Here is a 25,010-nt window from a genome sequence, read left to right on the forward strand (position 1 = left end):
TGCACTGCCGCATTATAATGTAAAAAAAAAAGGGCCCTGTTCTGCCAAACAATAGAAATAGACAATGCAACACAGATGGCAAAAAGTACAACATTTTTCATCAAACTCAGTAACAAAAAAAACAAAAATGATTTTTAGCCTCAAACATGAGCAAAAAAATAATAATAAAAAAAATTGTCCCCAAAGGTGGACAAACTACTTTAAAGGAGTTTATATACAAAGGAACAATGTGTTTGGTCCGTGTGTCAGTTTTTACCATTAGTAATTTTCTTGTATGAAAAGATAAAATTGTAAAACTTCTCCCATCCACTACAATGCTAAAAATTGACAGCACATGAAAGAGAATTTGTGCTGACAGTGATTTTTTACAAACTATATGGGTAATTTTGATCAGTGGCTCATCTCAAACAACAAACATTTCTCTGCTTTATTTATTTTTGCTGACCACTGTGACAGAGTCACTGGTGTTATTTGTGAGGGGAGTTATGTTTCACTATGGCTGCAAGCCTTAGTGAACTGAACCTACAACTTTTCTCCAGCATGTTATATATTGGGAGTTAAATCCCATTGCGAAGGGAGTGGTTTTGTGTGAATGACATAGAGATGGGAAGGAGTCATTCACCATACCCCCCCCCCTCAGGGTGTGGCTGAGCAAGGTTAAATGCTCAGTCTCTTTTTTTATCTGTCTCCAGGCTGTGTAACTCAGCTCAGAAGGAGCTGAAGTTTGCGTCAAATTAGTGCAGGCGAACCAGTACACATATGGACTGTGTTACCATTTGTCTTTTGTTATACCTTTATGCCAGCAAGACTGAGTATATTTTGCTGAAGTCTGCAGTGCTTTATGCTGACATAATAAACCTGCAGACGAAACCGTTCCGGTGCCTACTTCTGACTGCAGCCGTGCGAGTCGCCTTGCCACAGTTGGTGTGAGAGTGTGAGCAAGATTCCAGGAACACGTGTACCTGCCACAGGGATCGGTGGATGTCCTGGGTAAAGGCCGCCAGCCAGCCAGAGATGTCAGGCTGCATGGAGGAGCTCCTCAAGCACCTGCTACAGAGCCAACAACAGCAGCATCAACAGCACTTGCAGAGCCAACAGAACATGCAGCAGCAGCCCCGGGAGCTACACCAGCAACGAGAGCAGCAGCAGCAGAGACAGCAAGTACAGCAAGAGACCAATAAACTCCTCATGCTGCAGATCCAACAGCAGCTATGGCAGATGGACCTCCTAGCAAGGGAGATCCGCAGCAGGGAAACCACCCCTCCTCCAAGTCCAAGTGGCATTTCACATGTCCGGAAGGCGGTATGGCATGCGATGAAAAAGATGACACCGGGGGTTGATGTTCAGGCGTTTCTGACTGTATTTGAAAGGGTGGCAGAGCGGGAAACACTGCCGACAGAGCAGTGGGTGGAGGTGCTGGCCCCGTATTTAACGGGTGAACCCCAAAAGGCCTACTATGACCTGGCACTACAGGATTCACAGGAGTATGCCAAATTAAAAACAGAGATATTGGCACGCTCAGGAGTGACTATGTCTGTCAGAGCGCAAAGGGTCCACCACTGGGTGTATGCTGGTGACAAACCTCCTCGCTCACAGATGTTTGACTTGCTACATCTAGTCCAGAAGTGGCTGCAGCCAGAGTCTTCCTCTCCTGCCCAGATGGTGTGGTGATGGACAGGTTCATCCATGGGTAGGGACCCAGGCTGGTGCAGACCTGGGTTGCCCAGGGCGACCCTCGGAACACGGACGACCTCGAGGGCCAGGTAGAGAGGTAGCAAGTGGTCAAAAAATCCCTCAGGAAACCGGACATAGTAACTTCCCCATACTGGAGTACCCAAAGAGGGGCGTGCTCACCACGTAAGGGGTCTAGAGTCACAAACGGAGGACATCCAAATCCCACTGAGGGCCTGGCGAAGACAGCTGTGAGGGATGTGGCATGTTGACTTTGTCATAATCCTGAACATATAGCCGCCTGGTGTCATATGTCCCGTGCACCAATGGACTGCAGCCTAGGCCAGCGTTGATCCTATTACACCTATCCGGCTTGTTGAGTGGATGGTCAACCTGGTGAGGGGCCGCAGGCGTGTGCCGTGTCCATTAATGGGGTGATGGTGCTTGGACTATTGGACTCAGGGAGTCTGGTGACCATAATCAGTGCCACCCTTCCCCACCAGCTGATCTCCGCCAAGACTGTGAGCGTTCGCTGCATACATGGGGACGCCAGGGACTACCCTGTGGACAGAGTGACAGTGGGAACAGACTGTGGTGCCCAATCCCACGAGGTCGGGGTGGTTACGGATCTGATACATCCCGTCATATTGGGGCTCGATTTTTATTTGTTCTGGGACTTGTGGGGGAAGGGAACTGGACTAAGTCACGTGGACAAAAGCTAGGTCCCTAGGGAGATACCCCCGTCAAAATCTGAAGTGAATGAGTTCCCATTGTGTGTCCTTGCCGGTGACGAGACTGTGACCGAGGAGGCTGACCTTCCTGTTTAAGAGGTGCCCTGAGTGAACTTTGGATCTGCTCAAGTTCGGGACTTGACCTTGAAGGGCGAGTGGGACAATGTCACTGTTTGTAATGGGGTTGCTCAAGAGCCGGGGGCAGACTTCACAGTTCAGGGGGAGTTAATATATCGGGTGACCAAGCCAGGAGGTGATGAGAATGTGGAGCAGCTGAAAGTTCCAGGGCCATACCGACAGAGGGTATTAGATATGGCACGTTCACATGTTCTGGGGGGGACACCTGGGGGTCTAGAAGACTCAAGAGAGGATATTGAGGTTTTATTGGCCAGGATGTTAGCGGGAGATCCTAAACTATTGTAGGTCCTCCCCCACCTGCCAGATAACAGCCCCCTCTTCCCACTTCCGTAGTCCTTTAATCCCACTACCTGTGATAGAAGGCCCCTGTGAGAAGATTGCCATGGATCTAGTGGGGCCCGTAGTTAAAGCTGCACGGGCCCACCAATACATCTTGGTGGTCATGGACTATGCGACCCGATACCCGGAAGCAGTACCACTAAGGAACTCATTGAGTAGGAGTATAGCTTGGGAACTTGTCTATATATTTGCCAGGACTGGACTGCCGAAGGAGATACTAATGGACCAAGGAACTCCATTCATGAGCAAGGTAATGAAGGAGCTGTGTAAAGCTCCTGGATATTGCCAAGGAAACCTGGGAAGCCTAGGTTATGCCCCACCGCAGCATCGTAGAACATGTCACCCAAATGCAACAGAGAATGGCGAAATGATGCCTATCGTGAAGGCACATCTCCTCCAGGCACAAGAGGCCCAGGCTAGGGTCTATAACTGGTCAGCGAGGCTGAGGCAGTTCCAGCCTGGGGATCGTGTTCTGGTGCTTATCCCCACCACCGAGAGCAAGTTCCTGGCCAAGTGGCAAGGCCCGTATGAGGTGGTGGAGAAACTCAACGAAGTGAACTACAAAGTCCACCAGCCTGGCCGAAGAAAGCCGCACCAAGTGTACCATGTGAACTTGTCCAAGCCATGGTGCAATCGGGAAACATTGGGGGCTCCTTGTTTGGGAGCCAGTCCCAAAGCCAACATCGAGGACGTCACAATAGCAGAGACTATCACTGGCCCAGAAGCAACAGTGTAGAGAGCTGCTGCAACGGAACCATGACCTGTTCTCAGAGTTGCCGGGGAGTACACAGGTGGTTGAGCATGACGTGCTGACGGAAGCGCATGTCAGGGTAAACCTTAAGCCCTATAGGATTCCTGAAGCCCACTATGCGGTGATCTCAACCGAGGTGAAGAGGATGCTGGACCTCGGCGTGATAAAGGAATCAAAGAGCTGATGGTCGAGTCCCATCGTTCTCGTGCCAAAGCCCGATGGGGAGTGAAGGTTTTGTAACGACTACCGCAGGCTGAATGAGGTATCCAAGTGTGACCCATACCCGATGCCCCGCGTCGATGAACTCATTGAGTGGCTTGGTCCTGCAAGGTATATTACCACCCTTGATTTGACAAAGGGCTACTGGCAAATCCCCATGTCCCAGAGGGCCTAGGAGAAGACAGCTTTCTCAACGTCTGATGAGTGTTTCAAATATACCTGAATGCCTTTAGGACTGCAGGGGGCCCCAGCCACCTTCCAGAGGCCATGGATCGGATCCCCGGCCCACATGAGAAATATGCCGCAGCCTACCTTGATGACATTGTCGTCTTTAGCCCAGACTGGGCCAGTAATCTGCCAAAGGTACAAGCGATTCTGGATGCTCTGAGGATGGCGGGATTTACTATAAATTTGAGAAAATGTGCCATTGGAAAGGAGGAGGCCAAGTACTTAGGCTGTGTCCTCGGGAGAGGCAAAATTAAGCAACAGGTCAATAAAATCGAGGCAATTGAGAACTGGCCGCAACCACTCTCCAAGAAGCAGGTGAGAGCGTTTCTGGGAATCGTGTGATGTTACCGTCGGTTTATCCCAAATTTTGCCATGATTGCTGCACCACTGACGGACCTTCTGAAAGACACCAAATCAACGATTGTGAAATGGACAGTTGAAACTGAGATGGGGTTCCAGAAGCTGAAGCTGGCACTGTGTAAGCAGCCGGTTCTGGTCGCACCAAACTTTACTAAAAAAGTTTGTGCTCCAGACAGACACCTCAGAAGTTGGCCTAGGAGCCATGCTGTCGCAGGAGATAAATGGGGAAGAGCATCCCATCCTGTATATGAGCTGGAAACTCTCGTCCTGCGAGAAAACTTATGCCATTGTGGAGAAAGAATGCTTAGCCATAAAATGGGTCATAGACACGCTAAGATATTACCTACTTGGCCAAAAGTTTAATTTGGTGTCAGACCATGCCCCTTTGAGATGGTTGAGGGAAAAGGGTAAGAATGCCCAGGTAACTAGGTGGTTCTTAGGTCTCCAAGACTTTAATTTTCACGTGGAGCATAGACCCAGGAAGTTACACGCTAATGCCGATGCCCTCTCCAGAATTCCCTGTTTAGTATCTGAAGGTGCCCAAACCCCCGGCTTTGGGAAGAGGGGGGGAATATGTGACAGAGTCACTGGTGTTATATGTGAGGGGAGGTATGTTTCACTACGGCTGCAAGCCTTTGTGAACTGAACCTACAACTTTTCTCCAGCCATGTTATGGGTTAAATCCCATTGTGAAGGGAGTGGTTTTGTGTCAATGACATAGAGATGGGAGGGAGTCATTCACCATACCTCCCCCTCAGGGTGTGGCTGAGCAAGATTAAATGCGCAGTCCCTTTTTTTTTTTTTTTTATCTGTCTCCAGACTGTGTAACTCAGCTGAGAAGGAGCTGAAGTTCGCTGCAGATTAGTGCAGGCGAACCCGTACACATATGGACTGTGTTACCATTTGTCTTTTGTTATACCTTTATGCCAGCAAGGCTGAGTTTGTTTTGCTGAAGTGTGCCGTGCTTTATGCTGACATAATAAATCTGCAGATTAAACCATTCCTGTGTCTACTTCTGACTGCAACCGAGTGAGTAGTCTTGCCGCAACACGTAAACATGTGAACAGTCCTATAGACTATAGTGGGCACATGTTCTATCCATGAGATTCACTGATAGAACATGTATGCGATTTCCATTTTTTCCTCCTATTTTTCCAAGAGCTGTAACTTTTTTATCTTTCTATCGACATAAGAGGGCTTGTTTTTCTCTGGACGAGTTGTACTTTTGAACGACACCATTCATTTTACCATAGTGAACTGGAAAACAGGAAAATAAATTCCAAGTGTGGTGAAATTGCGAAAAAAAAAACGTAATTCTGACAGTTTTTTGTGATTTTTTTTTGGCTTACATTGTGCGGTGAAAATGACCTGGCAATATGATTCTCCCCATCAGTGCGATCACAGCGATGGAAAAAAACAAACAATAAAAACTGGACAAGTTTGGTATTTTACTGGTGAAAAATTCCCCCAGAAATTTACAAAAAAAACCAAAAACTCTTTGATTGTGTCGCCATTTTGCATGACTTGTAATGTTTTCAATTTTTCAATTGACAGGGTTGTGTGAGGGCTTATTGCCTCATGTTGCACTATGGAAACCAAAAAACCCTGCAATTTTGTTGTTTTGAAATTTTTTTATGCTTACGGTGTTTATGGAAAATAATTATTTTTAATAATTTTATTATTTTTTACTGAATTAGTCCTCTTAGGGGACTTGCACCTGAGATCGCTTATGCTATACACAGATATCACTGTATTGCTGCATATAGTAAAAATCCCAGTCTCCTTTGAAGCCCGGCCTCAGAATCAGTAATATCAGGAACAGGTCTTCAACACACTCATGCCTATTATAATGACCCATCGGCAACCCGCGCTCATGTCATGGAGGCGCATTGAATGACGCACCCGCATGCCGGCGTGCCTCTTTCAGAGTTTGACAGCAGCATTTAACAGGATAACAGTTGGGGGCAGATCTCTGCTTTACACCCGACTAATAGATTTAGGTCTTGGCTGTGTGTCACAGCCATTACCTGCTCCATACACTCACTACCGACTTACTCCTTACATGTATGGGGAATGTCTGCAATCGGTTAAATTCAATAGATTACCAGACATACACCTACCTTGTGCCATCATCAAAACTGTGTTTTAGTCATGTACTGGAGTTTCTTTCCTTTAATTTACACTACACTTGTGGCATCAATGCTGATGAATTTGCTGGGCTATCCTCTGCCACGTGCCCTCCTAACAAGCAAGCAGAGTCAGCATAAACCCGCCAAAATAGCAATTTGTGTAATGATTGTTGAATCAGTACATTAAAGAGCTGTATAACATTTGATTATATGATAAATAGGTTTAATTTGCAAAATACCCATTTAAGATGTAGGCTCAGTTTAAAAAGGACACGTCAAAGATTTTGCAAACCTATAGATAAACCATTTAGTTGACTTGAGTAGAAAACCTGCTGAACTGCAGACTTAGGCCGGTTTCACACGTCCGTATATTTCTGGTACTGGAAAAACTGGTACCGGAGATATCCGTGTCCGTCACACGTGTGCTGGATCAGGATCACACGTACTGGTGATTGGGAATCAGTGTACAGTTAGCGCTGTTCCCAAGCACCGGGTGCTGAACACTGCCCTCATCATGGTTCCCTGCTGGCGGTGTGATCAGCACCAGCAGGGACAATGATGAGGGTAGTGTTAGTCTGATCCTGCAGTGTCCCCACCTGTAAAAATAAGAACAAAATAAAAAATCCATATACTCACCTGTCCTAAGTGTCCCCCGCTGTAATCCATGTGACCGATCAGCAGAGGAGCCGGGGAGAATGACCCGCTGCAGCGAGAGGCCCCGGACCTCTGCCGAGCTCAGGAGCGGTGTCCTGTCACTCACTGAGCACAACTCCGGAACCGCTCGCTGCAGCGCGCCATTCTCCCCGGCTCCTCTGCTGACCGGTCACGTGGATTACAGCGGGGTACACTTAGGACAGGTGAGTATATGGATATTTTATTTTACTCTTATTTTTACAGGTGGACACTGCGGGAGAAGAGACTACTACCCTCATCATTGTCCATGCTGGTGCTGATCGCAGCACCGGCAGGGAACCATGACGAGGGCAGCATTCAGCACCTGGCGCTTGGGGACTGCGCTAAATGTACACGGATTCCCAAGCTCCAGTACGTGTCACACGGATGGCATCCGTATGCGGCACATGTTTACAAGGACCCATTGACTTGAATGGGTCCGTGTGATCAGTGCTGTTGTCCAAAAACGGGTATGTCAGTGTGTGGAGCACACGGACACAGTCTGTGGAAACACACTGACATGTGCGCAGACCCATAGATTTGAATGTACCTGCATACGTCAGTGTCTCCAGTACGTGTGGAAACTGTCACCACACATACCGGACACAAGGACGTGTGAAAGAGCCCTTATCTTGTAGTCTGGACCCCTTATCAGTAGTATAGTGCGCGGGGGGGGGGGCAAAGATCCACACCACCCAATCACGTTTTTTTGCTGCATTTTTGTCTGCAGGCAAAACCTGCCCTCTTGGCAGTAAAGAAGCTGCTTACAAAAAGCGGATTTTGCGAGTTTTTGCTACGTTTTTATTGTCTCTTGAGCTTGCTGATAAAGTTAAGTGCCCCCCCCCCCCGAAAATAAGATGATGCAACTTCCTTAGGTTTTTGCACCAAATACACAGCAGAACCTGATAACTGCGTTTTTGCACTTACCCATTACTTTTTATGGGTGAAAAATGCTGCAAAAACGCTGAAAGTGACATGCTGCAGTTTGCAAAAACTCAGCAGTTTTCCAAATCAGTCAGAAAAAAAAAAAAGTGTGCATGAGATTTCTGAAATCTCTTAGCTTTTGCTGGTACTGTAAAACGCAGCATAAAATTTATATTAAAAAAACGCAGCAAAAAAGCAATGTCTGAACATAGCCTTATAGTGAATGCTGTCATAACGAGGTGGTCCCAACTCCCCTACAAGGTGGTCTAGGCCAGGGCTTTTCAAAACTTCTACTGACACCTCATCAGACCAGAGAGCCTTAGGCTGTGTGCCCACTATGCGTTTTTTTTAAGTGTTTCCGCAGCGTAATTTCTGCTGCGGAAACGCTTAAAAAACGCTTGGTAATAGGTCCGCAATGGTCCCTAATGATTATCCGCATGTGCTGTGCACATGCTGTGGAAGTTTCTGCTGCGGATTATCATTGCGGGAAAATCCGCAGCACGTCCATAAATTTTGCAGAATTGCGGCGTTTTAGCCGCCATTGACTTGCATTGGACCGCATAACTACACGTACACATGGGGATATTATGCGATTCAATGCGTGGATGGTACCCGGGTCTGGAGAAGAGGAGACTCTCCTCCAGACCCGGGTACCATAGTACCTGTAGTTAAAAAAAAGAATAAAATAAAAAATAAACATTATACTCCCCTTCTGATGGCCCCCTGTCTGCTCCCGGCAGCGCTGCTGTCTCTTCGGCTGCTCGCGGTGGTAAAAGGACCTTCCATGATGTCATTTAGTCATGTGACAGGTCACACGACCGCTGAAGTCGGCGGTCGCGTGACCTGTCACATGACTAAATGATGTCATGGATGGTCCTTTTACACCACTGCGAGCCGCCGAAGACACCGGACGCACCGGAGAAGGAGGCCAGGGGCCATCGGAAGGTGAGGGAGTAGAATGCTTTTTTTTTATTTTTACTATTGTTGCTGCATTTGCAGCATCGCAACTTGGTCACACTATATAAATCCATGCCGGTTGCATGGATTTATATAGTGTGACCAAATTGTCAAGCACTTTTCCAAGTGATGCTAAATTCGCTTGGAAAGCGCTTGACAACCCGCATGCGGAAATGCATGTCACAATTGCTTCTATCTGGCAGAAAAAACGCATGTAAAATCCGCATGTGTTTTTTCTGCCAGGGAAATGCAGAAACGCTCAGGAAATATCCGCAGCATTTCTGCATCGTGGGCACTTAGCCTTAAGATATTGCCCAGGACTTACAATCTGTAGTGGAAGTCTATACCAAAATTAAAATATTTCCCAATTTCATTTTTTTTGTTAATACAAAACCCCAATATAAACTGTAAAATACATGCAATGAGTCAAATATGTTAAGCTAGAGATCTCTGCAGCCTTAGAAAGGATAGCTCAGCATTTGGTTGCCTCTATGAAATCTACCTCCTCTAGGCTACAGAGACGAATACTGTACTGCACTCTGAACAAGAGATGACGCGTGAAAGGTTATTAAAACTAAAGGTCATTTTTATTTAGTAAAATCAATTTTAAAAAGTGAACCTAAAGTTTAAAAGAACATAGAAAACACACGAAGAATTAAGAAAAGATCCCGGGAGTTCCTCCTTTGATCTCCTCCTTTTCCAAGATTCTATTTAGTCTCATTTTACAATCAAAACCAAGAAATATAATAATATATATTATATACATATAAAACTTCTCTGAGTATTTCAAGCAGCTCAGCCATGTTCCCCCTTTTCCTCCTTACTGTCCCGTGTCTCAGGAGATCAGCCTTCTCCTGACTGACTGTATGATGTGGCTGTTAGGCCATGTTCAGTATTTTACATCAGTATTTATAAGCCAAAAAAAGGAGTGTGTGAAAAATACAGAAGTGGTGCCGTGTTTCTATTATATATTCCCTTTGATTGTTCCACTCCTAATTTTGGCTTACAAATACTGATGTAAAATACTGACCAAATACTAAATATGTGAATGTGGTCTTAGACAACTGGCTGCAGCAGAAGCCTCCATGGTGTACTCTGTCTACAGTAGGACAAGATTTCGCTATGCCCTGGCCCCTTTCCAAAAACGGAGTACATAGCCCTTTGTTCACTGCAGGATTTCTACAATACTGACTTTCAGGATCATGTAGAAAATGCGGCAAACTAAAACAATGAGGACAATTATATTTCTCAACTAAAACTAATATTTCTTTCACCTTGTAACAAAACCCCCCCCCAAGATAATGTAAGAAAATAACGCCAGGTTCTTTCCAAATGTTATTCATCTCACCTGGAAATATTACTGATACAGCAACAGATCAGATCGGCCTATGATGTATAGTTCTGTCACAGCGGGCGATAGATATGTGACAAGCTTCGTTATTTTTACTATTAATATGCATAAAGACATGTTTTTATTTCAGGTCACAATGCTACGTTAATCACAAGAGTACAGGAGCAGATTAGGTACAGGAGCAGATTAGGGTAGGGGTGATCATCTTCTCTTCATCTTTCTATTCGAGCTGGTTTATACTAAAGTTGTAACTACACAGAACACGTCTTGACTCCCTTTGCCCCCACCCTTCCATCAAAAAACAACACATTTATGTGGCAAAAAGTGACAGTGAATTGGATTCACCAGTGACTAGGATCAGAAGGACAGGAAGGCTATATATTTATGGACTTGCTCTATTTCTTTGAGGATATTTTGGAGGATTTAGATATTGACTATTTGAGATGGTGTGAATCAATTTGTGGGACCCTGTCCACCAGCCACGTAGTTGATTAACATCTCTGACACCGCTTTTGATTAGCCAGCCAGGTGTGACATTATTGATTTAGCAAGACACATGTGACATCTCACCAGGCCGGGTAATCAAAAGAAGAGCGGCGGAGACTGGCAGGTAAGAGGCGGTTGTCTGGTCTCCCGGACAGTGGTTATTCTTTTGGAACTCACCAATACTATACCTTTATTAAAATACATCCTTTATTATATTCCTGACACATACAATACAGCTCCATCTGATTGAGGTTAGTTTCTGCAGTTCAGTTCTCCTTTGAGAATCATTGCATTGGTTCTGATTAAGTCCAATTATGATTGCATCCAGAAGAAAAAGGAAAATCATGAGGTGCACGCAAGAATCCATGTTTAAGGAGCTCATTAAAAATTACTATCTATCCACTAATTGCATAAATTACCTAGGTATGCAAGAAAGACTTCGGAGGAACATTAGATAGCACACTTGTATAGCAGGATCATTGTTTTAACTGTCAAACGTATAATTTGGATTATAATACTGTGGGTTGATTGATAAAGAGTTATTCTTTGTCTCCCAGAACAGCTTTTCGCTGGGCTTTGGGGGGCTTGGTATAACCCAGGAATTTTCTTCAGAACATGACTTTTGGTAAGAATCAGTCTCCTCACAGTCTTGTCCATCTACCGGAATAGGCCTCTCAGTTGTACATTGTGTAGCCTCGGGCTTTTCAGATAATGCACTGAATGTGCCATCGTGTGGCTGTGGTGCGGAGGCAGCAGTGTGAAGCTTCTGGACTTTAGTTGGCACCACATTTTGGTATGTGACTCCGCCAGCTGTTATCTGCAGTCTACTGAAGGTCCTTTCGACGTCTTCTTTGCACTGCACGGGGCCATGAGAAGCTGCAAAAAGGACAAACTTCAAATTATCTCAGCATTACAGGGTGTGCAAATGCAAAAGTGCTAAAAAAGTCAAACGTGAGAGGAAGAACAGAAGAATGTAAGGCTCACAGTAGCTTACGATGAATCTAAATGATGACTTACAATGGGCTTCTCCAGGGTTCTGCTATTTTGATGGCAAGAACAGCTCTGTATGCTGCTCTTTTTCTGAAGTCTACAGTAACAGACCTACCGATAGAGGCTTGACAATGTGAGATGTGAACAGAGACTTAAATGGGTTGTCCACTACTAGGACAGCCCCTTCTTGATCTAAAATGTTTGGCCCCCATAAAATAAAGTTTATACTCACCTCACGTGCTAGCGTCATTCCAGTAGTTTCGGCACTTGCGGTCCTGGGGCTCTCGTGCGGTTGTTATGAACAGTAAGTCCGGTGCCCAATCAGCGCTGGCATCACTGTCTCCACCTTCTGTCGAATTAAACATGAAGAGGAAGTCCGGGCTGCAGCTGATCTTTGACTTCCTCTTCATGATCAATTCGTATGAAGGCGGGGACAGTGACGCCAGCGCTGATAGGGCGCCGGGGTCACGTGTCACAACAACAACAGCATGGGAGCCCCGGGGACCGTGAATGCCAACACCGCTGGAATGCCAGTGGAACGGGAGGGGAGTATAAGCTTTTTTTTATTTTATCGGGGTCAAGCATGGGTATGAGAAGAAGTTGTCCAAGTAGTGGACAGCTTCTTTAAAAGGCTTGTCTGACACTACTCATTTCCAGATTGGGAGAGAAGTGGTGCTGATGGAAAGGTGCCTGCACATAGCTGCCAGGATGCAGACATGATTGTCAGATATCATGCACCGATCCTACTCATTAGAACAGAACATGTGGATGTATCCTCTAGTGTGGGCAGACAAAATGTAATCAGTGTCACTTATCTCCTGATATATTCGTGAGCGGCACCAGACAATCCATTTAAGCCTGATTCACCCAGCAAAGCCAAGTGCACAAAACCATACGCACCGAGTCCAGCTGTATGGACTCTCATGATGCCACAGTATTCTCTTCCAATCATGCAATATTTTAGGAATTTCATTTAAAAAAATATATAATCTCTGTACAAAAATGACAGCTCAGATTTTTTCTGGGACCAGTATTTTGGCTTCACAATCTTCCTTTACCCTATATATTTTGTTAGGATGGAGTGGGGACAACCCCATATACCTTAGGTAAAGTGATGAATGTCAGGCTGACCTATGCAAGTCAAGACCGACTTCAACATGGAGTGATTATTCATATAATAGCTCTAGTTAATAGGGAAGATAATCCTTATTATTAAAAAAAAAAAGGGGGGGAAAAAAAGCTAAAAATAAACAGCAAAAAATGCCTCCATATAAATGGTTATTTAACTACAAGTTTTTTTTTTCTTGGCAAGACAAATGACAATAGATGAAAACTATCTGCATTGTTTTTATGCACGGCAGATACGGTAAAAGGTCAGATACAAATAAACTGTTAACACCTCTGCCTGTACACTTAGACTGGCTGAGAATAAAAAAGCCACAAGGGGGAACAAAATACAGCACAGCAGAAAAACACATCAGCAACACCTTTATGTGTGAAGTTGACCAGGATGCAGCTAAACCAGAAAATCGGGTAGGCTGCAGCTCTAATACACTCAGCAGCATCCACTACAGACAGGTTCTGATGAGATCTGATAGCCGGCTGCTCTTTACATGGCATTGCCGGGATAGGAGGGAAGGGAGAGTCTTATTACACCAAGTAATGCGACTTGCCTTTCTTGGTCGCAGCCACTGTTCCTTTCAGCTTTCTTAGCACCTTGGCTTGTACTTCAGTCACTAGATGTAAATTAGACATTTCCTTCTTCAGCTCCCAGTACGCTTGCTGCATGCTGCTCTGGCTGCGGGGACACAAGATGCAAAAGGTTTCATTTGCTGCCCAGTAGCATCTTTCAGCTTCCACTTCACCGGCCTGGGGACAACTGGTTCTGGGACTTCACATTTCATAGAGATCACAGCATTGTGACAATGAGCATTATTTCCTCTACATTATTATGTGCACATATACAGGTAAAACACACAAATTGGAAAAAAAAACACATATATACTGTATATAATATAAGCAGACACACGACAAATGCAAACCGTCTCACTGACAACTTGAGGTCTAAGCACGCTGGAGAGGATTTTCTCATAAATATACACATATGTACACATACATACATACGCTAATTAACACACAGGTACACAAGGACGGACTCATGTGCGCCATATCTGAAAATCACATCTCCGCACATATGAGCTTCTATAAAAAGGCTGTATGTTGTGATTATGGTTAAGGATGCTGTTCTCTACATTAATGTGAATGATTCAATAATGTAGTTATTCAGAATCTTAAACTGAAGTTGTGCAACATGTGCCCCCCCCCCTCTACTCCAACTCCTATCTTGCCCTGGTGGGAGTACCAGATAATAACAGGCGAGAGTTGTGGGATGTACAACAGCAGGAAGAGCGAGGGGCTGCTTTAACTGTGATGCAACTCAAAAAAGGGTTAAATCTTGATGCAGCGCAGCTCCTTTAGTAATGTCTCATTTTGTAGGTACACATTACATTTTGGTATAAGAAGAAGACTATGCAGCTTTTGCTGGTTTATTATTCATCAGACAGACTGTCTTTATTATCCACCCCTTATACCAATCTTCTCCCATGGCAAGGATCATCCAAGATAGTCCCAAGATTCTAACTTTAAAAGGGTTGAAAAGGATTAGAAGATCAAGGTTGCTGTCTTCCAAACCATATGTCAGCAAAAATATCAAGGAGACAGAGCCGAATGACCCTATCGCTGCATTCATACATCCATGTGGTACGAGGACAGACCGTGATGCACGGACCGGCTGCAGGTCTCCTACCCCAAACTTGACATCCCAATATATGCCTGTGAGGCTCAGAGATCTTAACCGCTCATTCACATTAAGGAAAATGTGGATTTCTCTGGAATAAGACATCAGATTGTAGATATCAAGGTATCATTACATTCAGTTTCCTATGCCCTGTGCGCCCATATAGGCGGCTTAGGAGGGTTGATCCTACTAAAAGATTTCCTTTAAATTTCTACGGGTTTTTTTTTACACACAAATGTCCCTCATTTGTGGGCTTTTTTTTTTTAAATAAATTGTTATTTGCATGTTCAGAATTTTTTTTTCTATAGAAAAGTTGATGACAAAAAAATAAAATTAAAAAATGCCAAGTTGAAACAGGTTTAAGAAAACATAAGTAGTAGTGCATTTATTTTTTTCCTATTGAATTCAGTTTAAATGTGTCTGGCTTAAGTCTGGCTGCCACCAAAAACACACGAGACCACCCTAAATGTTGTAATCTACTCTAAAGAGAAGCCTACGACTTGCAGTTATCATTAGGAGGGGGCCACCAACACAAGAGGCATAGGATGAACTGATGTCTAATCTTAATAGTCAAAAATCATACATACTTTTACTTAACAAGTAAATCAGAATATGAAAACAGACATTGAAACATTTCCAGCGTTGCTTAGAACTCAAGTTGTTAATTAAGTGGTTTACACCTATGTGCCGAACACTCTGGGGTTTAAGGAGGCAAGCAGATGTTTCTGTAAGGCAAGTAAAACTGCACAATCTGCAGCTCAGAACATTTATTCTAATTTATTTTTAGAGCGTTTGCATCAATTTATTTAGATTCTTTGAAGAAATGGAAGAAACACTAAAGAGCAAATGAGACGATCCCCAAACCAAGCTCTAGCTCTCCCCCTTGTGGTGAATTCTGTACATGCATGAAACCTTCAGCCAAGTACTGGCACAATAATGGAGGATGGCTGGTGTGATGTTGTCTTTCAGTTTCTTTCTTATGATGTTTATGGGGCTTATTGACCGGCTACTGAAATAAAAGAGCAATCTGATTTCCAGAACAGTAAGACTAGTTTGTACGGTCAACAGTTATTTCTAATCCTGACTTAATGGGTTTTGGGGAATACAAAATACTGCACTAATCCTATTTTTGTTTAAAGAAGCACGCTTTCCATCAACATTTTTATCCTCTTTATATATTGCTATCATCATATTATATGGCACTGTGTACTTACAATTGCTCATTTAGCCTTTCTACCCAGTTAATTCTTCTCTTTTCCATTAGATCTGTGACATCATGTGATTAAAAACTGACTAGCGGAATAAGTCTAAGCTCTATGTAGAAACAGAAGGTCAATTTTCCCAGTATGACTCATAGGTCACTGCAAAAGTCAATGGCAGGAGGGAGGAGGCAGCAGCGGGGTCAGGACATGAAGAGGGGAATGATTTCTGCAGGGACAAGAGACTTCCTGTTTCTACATAGGAGCACAAAAGAAGAATTTACTGGATAGAATGGCAAAATGTGCAATTGTACGTACACAGTGCCATATAATAGGATGACTGCAATATATTAAGGAGGATAAAAACTTTGATGGGAGGAGTGCTTCTTTAAGGCTAGTGGTCCTTTCAATCGTCTTTTCCTGTATATGCAGCTAAGGCCGCATTCACATAATCATGTGTCAATGTCAGGGCGCCTGATTCATGGACTGGCCGCGGTTCTCCCGAGCCAAAACTAAACAGCTTCCTAGGCTTATACAAGGCTTTAAAGTTTGGGTCAAGAGACCTGTGACCACTCTGTGCATCAGGGCCTGTACTTGGACCACAACACACAGGTGTGTGAATCCAGCCTAAACCCCATTTCTAATTAAGGGCCACTACCTAGAAGAGATCCTGAATCTTTTCTTTGAACACCCATTTAAGTCCTGATTTGTGTACTTCTATCTGTACTTAAGAAGATAGCGTGTAACTACAAACTTGAACTCGAGATTAAGTACAGCAAATACAGATCCCTACATTGATCGCAGCACATTACATGGAGATGATCAATTGATATCTATAAAAATATAATTTAAGAAACCAAATGGTTTTATCACCAAGGACATTGAATGGGGAGTTAATCTGTTTCACACTGGTCACAATAGCTAACACTTCTCGTCTTCTCTACCAGTTATCAGCTTTGCTGTACAGTCTAGGACATAACAAAAGCAGGAAGAGAACTATGAGACACCTTTCTAATACTCGTGGGAGACCAGAATTGTATGTCTATAAAGGGAGATGATGCCCCCTATGCATCTCCCGTTACTAAAGAATTTCTAAAGGAGGCTTCCTGCACACATTTAAGATGTGGCCCAGTTTCCTTCCTGACTTTAGGAAGAATCCACATCCCGTGTATGTACGGCAAACTTAGTTTCTGCAACAACTTTCACATTCAACAGAAAATTTACACGTGGAACTTAAAACGGTAATCTGAAGCTTGAAAGCTATCCCCTTATCCAACGGAGAGGGCATAACTTCCCGATCACTGGCGGTCCTACTGCCGGGACTCTTACCGATCCTGAGAACTGGGTGGGATTATAGTAATGGTAACATGCAAACTGCTGCTCCATCCATTCTTAATGTGACCGATAGAAATAGCCAAATGCAGTGATCAGCTGGCATTTGGCATTCCCATAAGAGCAAAATGTGAATGATTGACCATTACTCCATTCATTCTGACTACCAGCCACTTTAAAGGCTGGCAAATCACCTATTGTTTAAATCACATTTGTTGACAATGGTTCACCCCCCCCCCCCCCCACAATTCCTCATATCATCTGTATTAAATATTAGATTAATTAAATTAGATATCTTGTAATTTTCACACTGACTACTAGTGCAATTTTAGCCTCTAACTTCATGTCCTTTCGAGACATTCTTATGTACATTAGCAGCGACAGTCTTATTTCCGACCCCATTTTCTGTTTTGAAGCATCTAATAAGCCTGTGCAAAGCATAAGTCATTGGAATCGGTGGATCCTCTGTGTATGAAGGTGTTCCCTGACATTATTATCTTGCCTGTGATAAGGAAACTGCTGTAATCTCTTCCTAAAAGGACAGGAAGCATCTATCAATCTCAAGTATCCCTAGTGGTCAGTGTGAAAATGGCAGGTTTTGCAACTTGGTATTTAATATGGATTTTAGTAGTAATATAAAATTGGAAAAAAAAAAAGAAACGTTGCCAAAAGTGTTTTGAAAAATACATTTAACAAAAAAAAAAAATCTGATTTCAAAATAGGTCTGAAATGAAAAGGAAAAGGCGACAAGTTACAATCGCAGTCAGGCTCAGATAAAGATTGCGAACGAAACGCGTCGCCAAGGCACTCAAATGAGTAGCGAGTAGATCTCTCAAGAGCATTGCAATTTTTTATAAGGGCTAAATAAAAAAAATTGGATTTTATCCTAAGGAGCTGGAACACGGAGTTTATTTCATTGCATGAGCACGTCTCATCAGGACGGAGTTTCCTGCACAGGACAACTGGTGGTGAGCTGCCTTTTCCCTCATCCTTTATGTTCATTGTCTGATTATACATTCCCATTCAATATAATCTGTAGACAAAACCATCTAATAACTAGTGCAGAGCTGAGGGGGCAGAGCATGACAAAAGTATTCAAAGGAAATCCCACCCTGCCCCCTAAGGGCCTGCATTAGGTATTACACAATGTCAGGTTTGCTTGAAATAGCTCTAATCTGAGCCTTAATTATCTCTACAACTTACGTTAATCAGAAGTCATCCATGTACAGATCACTTAAAAGAAAGTGGATATTTCAGGCTTCTTATGGAGAAAGGACAAGAAACCAGTATATCATGGGCTTGGAGTACAGTTTGCAAGGTAAATGTACTGAGGTTATTTCGCCAATGCTATAGCAGCTGTGTGCTGTAAAATAGATGGCAACTAATAAAACAACAGGAAAGGACCGCTGACACCTTTACACCGTGCAACTACTGTACATGTGGTGTGTAATACAACCACAAAACCCAACATGGCACATCTTGATGATTCAGGTCTGATTAGCAGACTCAATGTCATCTAAATGTTTTCCACAAATAAAACTTGTTCTTTTTTGTTGGCCAGAAAAAAAAAAAAAAAGAGATAAAAAGCGGCCTGCATGGGAAAAACCTTAGGGGTTAAAACTTTGCACCATCCGGCAGGGTGAGTAAAAGTTTCTTTTTTGTGCTGTGCATTTTTCTGTTTTAGGATACATTACTCCTTAAAAATAAAAATGCTCTACACTATCCTCCTGTATCAGCACCGTTCCAGTGATGTGGGCGCTGCGTCCCCCGAGGCAGGAGTGACATTGTTGTGCCACGCAAGCTATTGAGCAGTGGCACGCGCACATTCTCCGGATGAACCTCGGATGGAGGGAGGAGCAGCCCATTAGTGGCTGATAAGTGGTATTACTATGCCATGTGAGCCTCAGGAGACCAGCTGGAACTGTGCCCAAATGGTAAGAGAGTATCATTATTTTACAAGGTGGAATATAGTATTAACAGAAGGGATTGTCCAAGTAGTGGACAGCACCTATAAAACGGATTTAGAATCAGTACATGCTGTGCTTATTAGATAATAATGGCTTACACATATGAGATGGATAAGGAAAGCTTCCATTCTGCCTCCCCACAAAAGACTGCTGGTCCCCGGATGAAAAGGAAGACAGAAAGGGATGGGGAACAAGACCCATGGATGCAAACTTACCAAATTTTATACAAACTTCACAATATTTTTGTTCCTTCTGGAATAAACCCCAATGGAGTCAGTAAAATAGGCTGTTATTGATGTCTTACGTTAAAAAAACAAACAAAAACATTTAGCACTACACAGAAAAAAAAAATGAAATTATGGTTGAAAAAAAAAAAAAAGTTACCTGTCATCACCGCTATCTTGATGATTCTCCTTACACGACGCACTTCTATCCTCAGCAGCATTCTGCAATACAATAGGAAGGTGCATTATACACAATTACATGGCACTGTAATTTCAACGGATAAAAAGTAATCACACAAAAAGATGAAATAATAAAAGAGTGAGAATGGTAAAGCCGACCATCACACATAGCTCAGCGGACAATGACCAAGGGCCTTTATGTGCACAGGATAAGGAGTTACATGGGTCGTCTCATGACTAGTGTTGAGCATTCCGATACTGTAATATCGGGTATCGGCCGATATTCGCGGTATCGGAGTTCCGATACTGAGTTCCGATATTTTTACAATATCGGATACCGGAATCGGAAGTTCCCATATTGCCTGCGCTCTGCAGTGTCTCTGAAGGATGACAAGCTGGATGGCAGCGCTCAGCTGCGATCCAGCCTGTCATCTCAATGCCATCCCAGCGTGGGAGAATTCTCCGGATTGTTTAAAAGCCGGCGGCTTTTTACCGCCCGTCGACTTTTAAACAATCACTCAGCCGCATACTCGCTTCCCCGCAGCCTACCACCCTGATCCTCTGCTCCCCTCGCCACCTCCCATCCCGATCTTAAGTTAGGACCGGGCGGGGAGCACAGCACCAGGAAGCGGGGAGCGAAGGACCCGGGCGGGGAAGCCGGCAGTGAAAAGACTTCACCGCCGGCTTTCCCGTTCTGTGCTGCGCTTTCCCGACGGTTATTTCAAATGAACAGCTGAGGTATCAGGTGATGCTGATCAGCTGTTCATTTGAAGTCGCAGCAGTGCCCTCAGAGGGTTCATGCGAGTTCATGCTTGACTGCATTGCATGAACTCACATGAACTTTCCCACGGCCGCACAGGTCAGCCACACCTCGCAGACCATCAGTCCGTCATGACTGGTGTGTGCGTGCAGGCAGACATAGGCCGATGTGACACTACTACTCCCATCGGCCTATGTCTGTCCCCCATCCACTCATGCCAGCAGGATCAGCTCGATGAGAGCAGTAATTCCCATCAGCCTGATCCTGCTATTTAAATTGCCCTACTGTGTCCCCAATAAATTTTAAATACATTTCATTGGTGGCCAGTGGTTACCTACAATAAATTAGTTTATACATTACCTGTCCCCGCCGATCGACACCTAAAATAAAGTAAAAAATAAAAAAATACACCTATACTCACCTAGACACCCAATTCCCCGAAGCCATCGATCTCCTGTAATAAAATATAAAATAATAAACCACGACCTTATCCTTACCCCTCCGTAGTAGTCCACGAGTGTCCCACGATGATCTCCAGTTTAGAGCAGCCAAATAAAATGTTACCGCTCTGAACCGCTGCCGCCGCTAGAATGACGGGGCCGTAAAGCAGCCCCGTCACTGCATAAGCGGGTTCGCCGGAGTTCAGGCAGCGCTGCTCCGGTCAGCTCCTTCACGGCCCTGCTATACCGTGAGAAATTCCCACGGTACAGCAGTGCCGTAAAGGAGGTCTCCGGAGCTGCGCTGCCTGAATGCACTCCGGTGACCTCAGTCAGGGCTCACGCTGCCGGGAGCGGACGTGTTCCCGGCAGCGTGAGCTTACAGCAGCCATGCACAGCTGTCACCATCTCCAGATGTGACAGCTGTGCATGGGAGATCAGCGCAGGAACGTGGACAGGTAACTATTTTTTTTTAGTAAACTAAGAATTAAATAAAATGGTATGTTTTATTTCAAATAAATTATTTTTTTCTGGGTGTAGTGTGTTTTTTCTTTTTAACACTTTGTAGGTTAGTAATGGGGGTGTCTTATAGACGCCCATCATTACTAACCTGGGCTTCATGGCAGCTGGCACTGACATGAACCCCAACCCTATTACCCCAGCGTGGAAGAGCGAGGCTAAGTGCCAGAATTGGCGCATCCTATGGATGCGCCATTTCTGGGGCGGCTGACGGCTGGTGTTTCTAACCTGGGAGGGGGCCAATATTCATGGCACCCTTCCTGGGCTATTAATATCAGCCCCCAGCTGTCTGCCTAGCCTTTGCTAGCTATTAAAATAGGGGGGACCCCACGTCATTTTTTTTGGGGGGGAAGTCTCCCATTTTAATAGCTAGTAAAGGCTAGGTATTCGGCTGGGGGCTGATATTAGTAGCCTGGGAAGCTCCATGGGTATTACCCCCTTCCCAGGCTTCAAACATCTGCCCCAGCCGTCTGATTAACCTCCGCTAGAGACTAAAATTATGGGGGATCCCACGCCAATTTTTTTTTTTAATAAATCCTTTATTTTAACACTAAATGACACTTGAGGGGTTAATAAAGATGCAGTCCCTAAATTATTATTTATTTTTTAATTAATTTTTCCCAAAAATTTTGACGTGGGCTTTGCCATATTTTTGTATGCCAGCCAGGTACAGAATCCAGGAACGGGCTGCCCCCAACTCCCAGCTGCCTATTTGTACCTGGCCGGACACAACAATATAGGGAAGCCCTTTTTTTTTTTATTATTTCATGAATTTCATGAAATAAGTTTAAAAAAAAAAAAATAGACGCCTCTCCATTACTAACCTGGGCTTGATGTCAGCTGGCATTATAAGCTGACATCAACCCCAACCCTATTACCCCACTGCCACCGCTACAGGGCAGTGGGAAGAGCGAGGCTAAGTGCCAGAATTGGCACATCCTATGGATGTGCCATTTCTGGGGTGGCTGACGGCTGGTGTTTCTAGCCTGGGAGGGGGCCAATATTCATGGCACCCTTCCTGGGCTATTAATATCAGCCCCCAGCTGTCTGCCTAGCCTTTGCTAGCTATTAAAATAGGGGGGACCCCACGTCATTTTTTTGGGGGGGTCCCCCATTTTAATAGCTAGTAAAGGCTAGGTATTCAGCTGGGGGCTGATATTAGTAGCCTGGGAAGCTCCGTGGGTATTACCCCCTTCCCAGGCTTCAAACATCTGCCCCAGCCGTCTGCTTAACCTCCGCTAGAGACTAAAATTAAGGGGAACCCCACGCCAATTTTTTTTTTTAATAATCCTTTACTTTAACACTAAATGACAAGTACAGTAACCAACACTGTCACTGTACTTATTATATATGTGACTGACATGTTTCTATCTATCTAATCTATGTGTGATGCTCTATTCTTTGTTAAAAATTGTCGGGTACCGGTGTATGCCGCTGCTGAATTGCCGGCTTTTCATGTTTCACTGTGAGCACTGTTCCCATCGATTTGGGCAACCACCTCCCCCAATATATTCTACATTATTGTTAGTTGTTTTCCTTCATGTAGAATTAACCTACAAGGAAAGAAAGGGTTTATTTTCATTCCGATATTTGTGTGCCATTGACTTGCATTGGTTTCCGGTATCGGAATCGGCGATATCCGATACTTTTTGGGTATCGGCCCGATATTTCCTGATATCGGAAGGTATTGCGCAACACTACTCATGACCCATCATTTTTAAAACTGCAATGTACGTGTAAGAACAAGCAGCACTGCAACTTATGTTCAAAAATCCTTTATGTTGTCAAGGACAGAGGGATTTTTAAATGTTATAGTGTACCCCATGTTGCCTAGACTACCAGCCACCTCTATGGTGGCTGTTTTTCTTGCGCTTGCAAGCGGTTTGCTATAGAGCTTACAAGTGCTGCTCTGAAGCTGGACAATCCCTGCAACTGTCCAAGGTTGCTAGACATGTTTGCCTCTGCAACATTGGATAGCCTGCAATACCACTGGCCCGAATTGTCAATCCTGAAAAACACACGAGGCAGGAGGGGAGCTCCTGAAGAAAATCATGAGACAACCACTTTCAAAGGGATTAAGCAGCACCTCCTAATTCTGGACAAGGGGCAGAGCGACGCTGCTTTATGCTGGACTGAACAGTTGGCACTCTGTAGTGCGTGTCTTATTTTGAAGGGGTTTTCTACTACAATATTGAGGACCTATTTCCTCAACGACAGATGTAAACCGTGTATGGAATAGAACACCGCAGCTCTTAGTGATGGTCAGAGCAGCTCCTATCTAGATACACAGGCACCGATGGGCAGTAGGCGGCAGCTGCAGTGTGCAGGTCCATACACCGTCTACAACTGGCCACTGCAGAAGCTAGTACAGCTGATTTTGGACCCCCTTCTTTCTGATATTAAAAGATAAGTCATTAATATCATTGTAATGGAAAACCCCCACACGTACGTACGCAATAAATAGAGAGGGGAAATTGGCTGTCTTGGCAACTACTGTCCTTTCCAGCAAGCAGCAGTGTCTCTCAACACCCGATGTAGAAATAAAAAGGCGCTACACAATCCCTTTAAGGACCGACTAGATAATCTTCCCTAGAGAAAGTGGTGCACAGAATGGGGTCAGACTGGCTGACTGAAGAGACCGGCAACCACAGCCGTACAGACCACGTGCCATTTACAACTTCACTCTGCTGTATTAAATCAGACTTTTAAAATGATAAAGAAACTGTACTTTTACCGAAGAACTTCTGAACCCAATAAGAATATAGACTGATACCTTCTAGAGTCTGGCTGAGGACAGTCAGTGTTTGGATTTCTGCCCTGGGCAGAGTGCTGCACTGTGCAGCTTTCTATCATTTACACCTACTAGGTTTCTAGCAGGATGCTGCATATAGAACTTATGTATGGACCAGGGCTGTGGAGTCAGTAAGCCAAACCGCCGACTCCTCAGTTTCTCTGACTCCACAGCCCGGCCGGCCTCACTGCTGAGCATGTACATAAAGTGCAGCACAGATCATCTCAGATAAAAGCCGAGATCCTTAGATCAGGAACAGAACAGACATTTATAGGACATTTCATAACTTTCCCAAATTCTTATGAAAACATTAACAGCACATCCTGCATTGTACTACTGTACCCAATGTATTATATATTTTAGGAGTCGGTGTCCATTTTATACTGACTCCGACTCCACCAAAATGGACACAGGCTCCGACTCCACAGCCCTGATATGAAGGCTAGGGTTGGTGCAAATGGATTTGCAGGATACGGTCCATTGGCTATGTCTAATCTTTGGCCGCTGGATGGGAGCCCTGAGAAGCGTCTCCTACCTGATGGCATCTGCAGTTCATTTGATTAGCTGGCCGGGCCCCATATCCTCGTTACAGCGTGATACACACGCCTGTGATGTTGGGAGGTGGCCCTCAGAATACTGCAAATCTATTCACACCAGCCCTAGAGAGGGCCTCACATCTTTTCTGACAGCACACTGAAAAGTCCTTTAATGACAACTTGTGAGTGAAACGCCAGCATTGAGACTTGGTGCCATGTAACAATGCCGATTGGCAATGTCGGGACGTTGAGCTCATCTGGGTGCAATCCAGACAAGACGAGTATTTCATCTGTTACAAATTTACCTCCATGATATCTCAGT

General features: G+C 44.4%; 1 protein-coding gene across 1 annotated transcript in view; it reads right to left on the minus strand.

Annotated features, from left to right (window-relative positions):
* Positions 1–10,318: 10,318 nt before the first annotated feature.
* AZI2 (5-azacytidine induced 2) overlaps positions 10,319–25,010 on the minus strand; it is a 41,680-nt gene continuing 26,988 nt past the window's right edge. The window contains exons 6-8 of the mRNA XM_073678024.1: positions 19,626–19,687; positions 13,620–13,744; positions 10,319–11,832 (exon numbers count right to left, since the gene is read on the minus strand). Coding sequence (XP_073534125.1) covers positions 11,441–11,832; positions 13,620–13,744; positions 19,626–19,687 — 579 coding nt within the window. The 3' untranslated portion in view covers positions 10,319–11,440. The remainder of the gene's footprint in view (positions 11,833–13,619; positions 13,745–19,625; positions 19,688–25,010) is intronic.

This window comes from Phyllobates terribilis, unplaced genomic scaffold (genome assembly GCF_046119375.1).
Source record: "Phyllobates terribilis strain yellow unplaced genomic scaffold, ASM4611937v1 Scaffold_4__5_contigs__length_816908805, whole genome shotgun sequence".
Lineage (NCBI taxonomy): Eukaryota > Metazoa > Chordata > Amphibia > Anura > Dendrobatidae > Phyllobates > Phyllobates terribilis.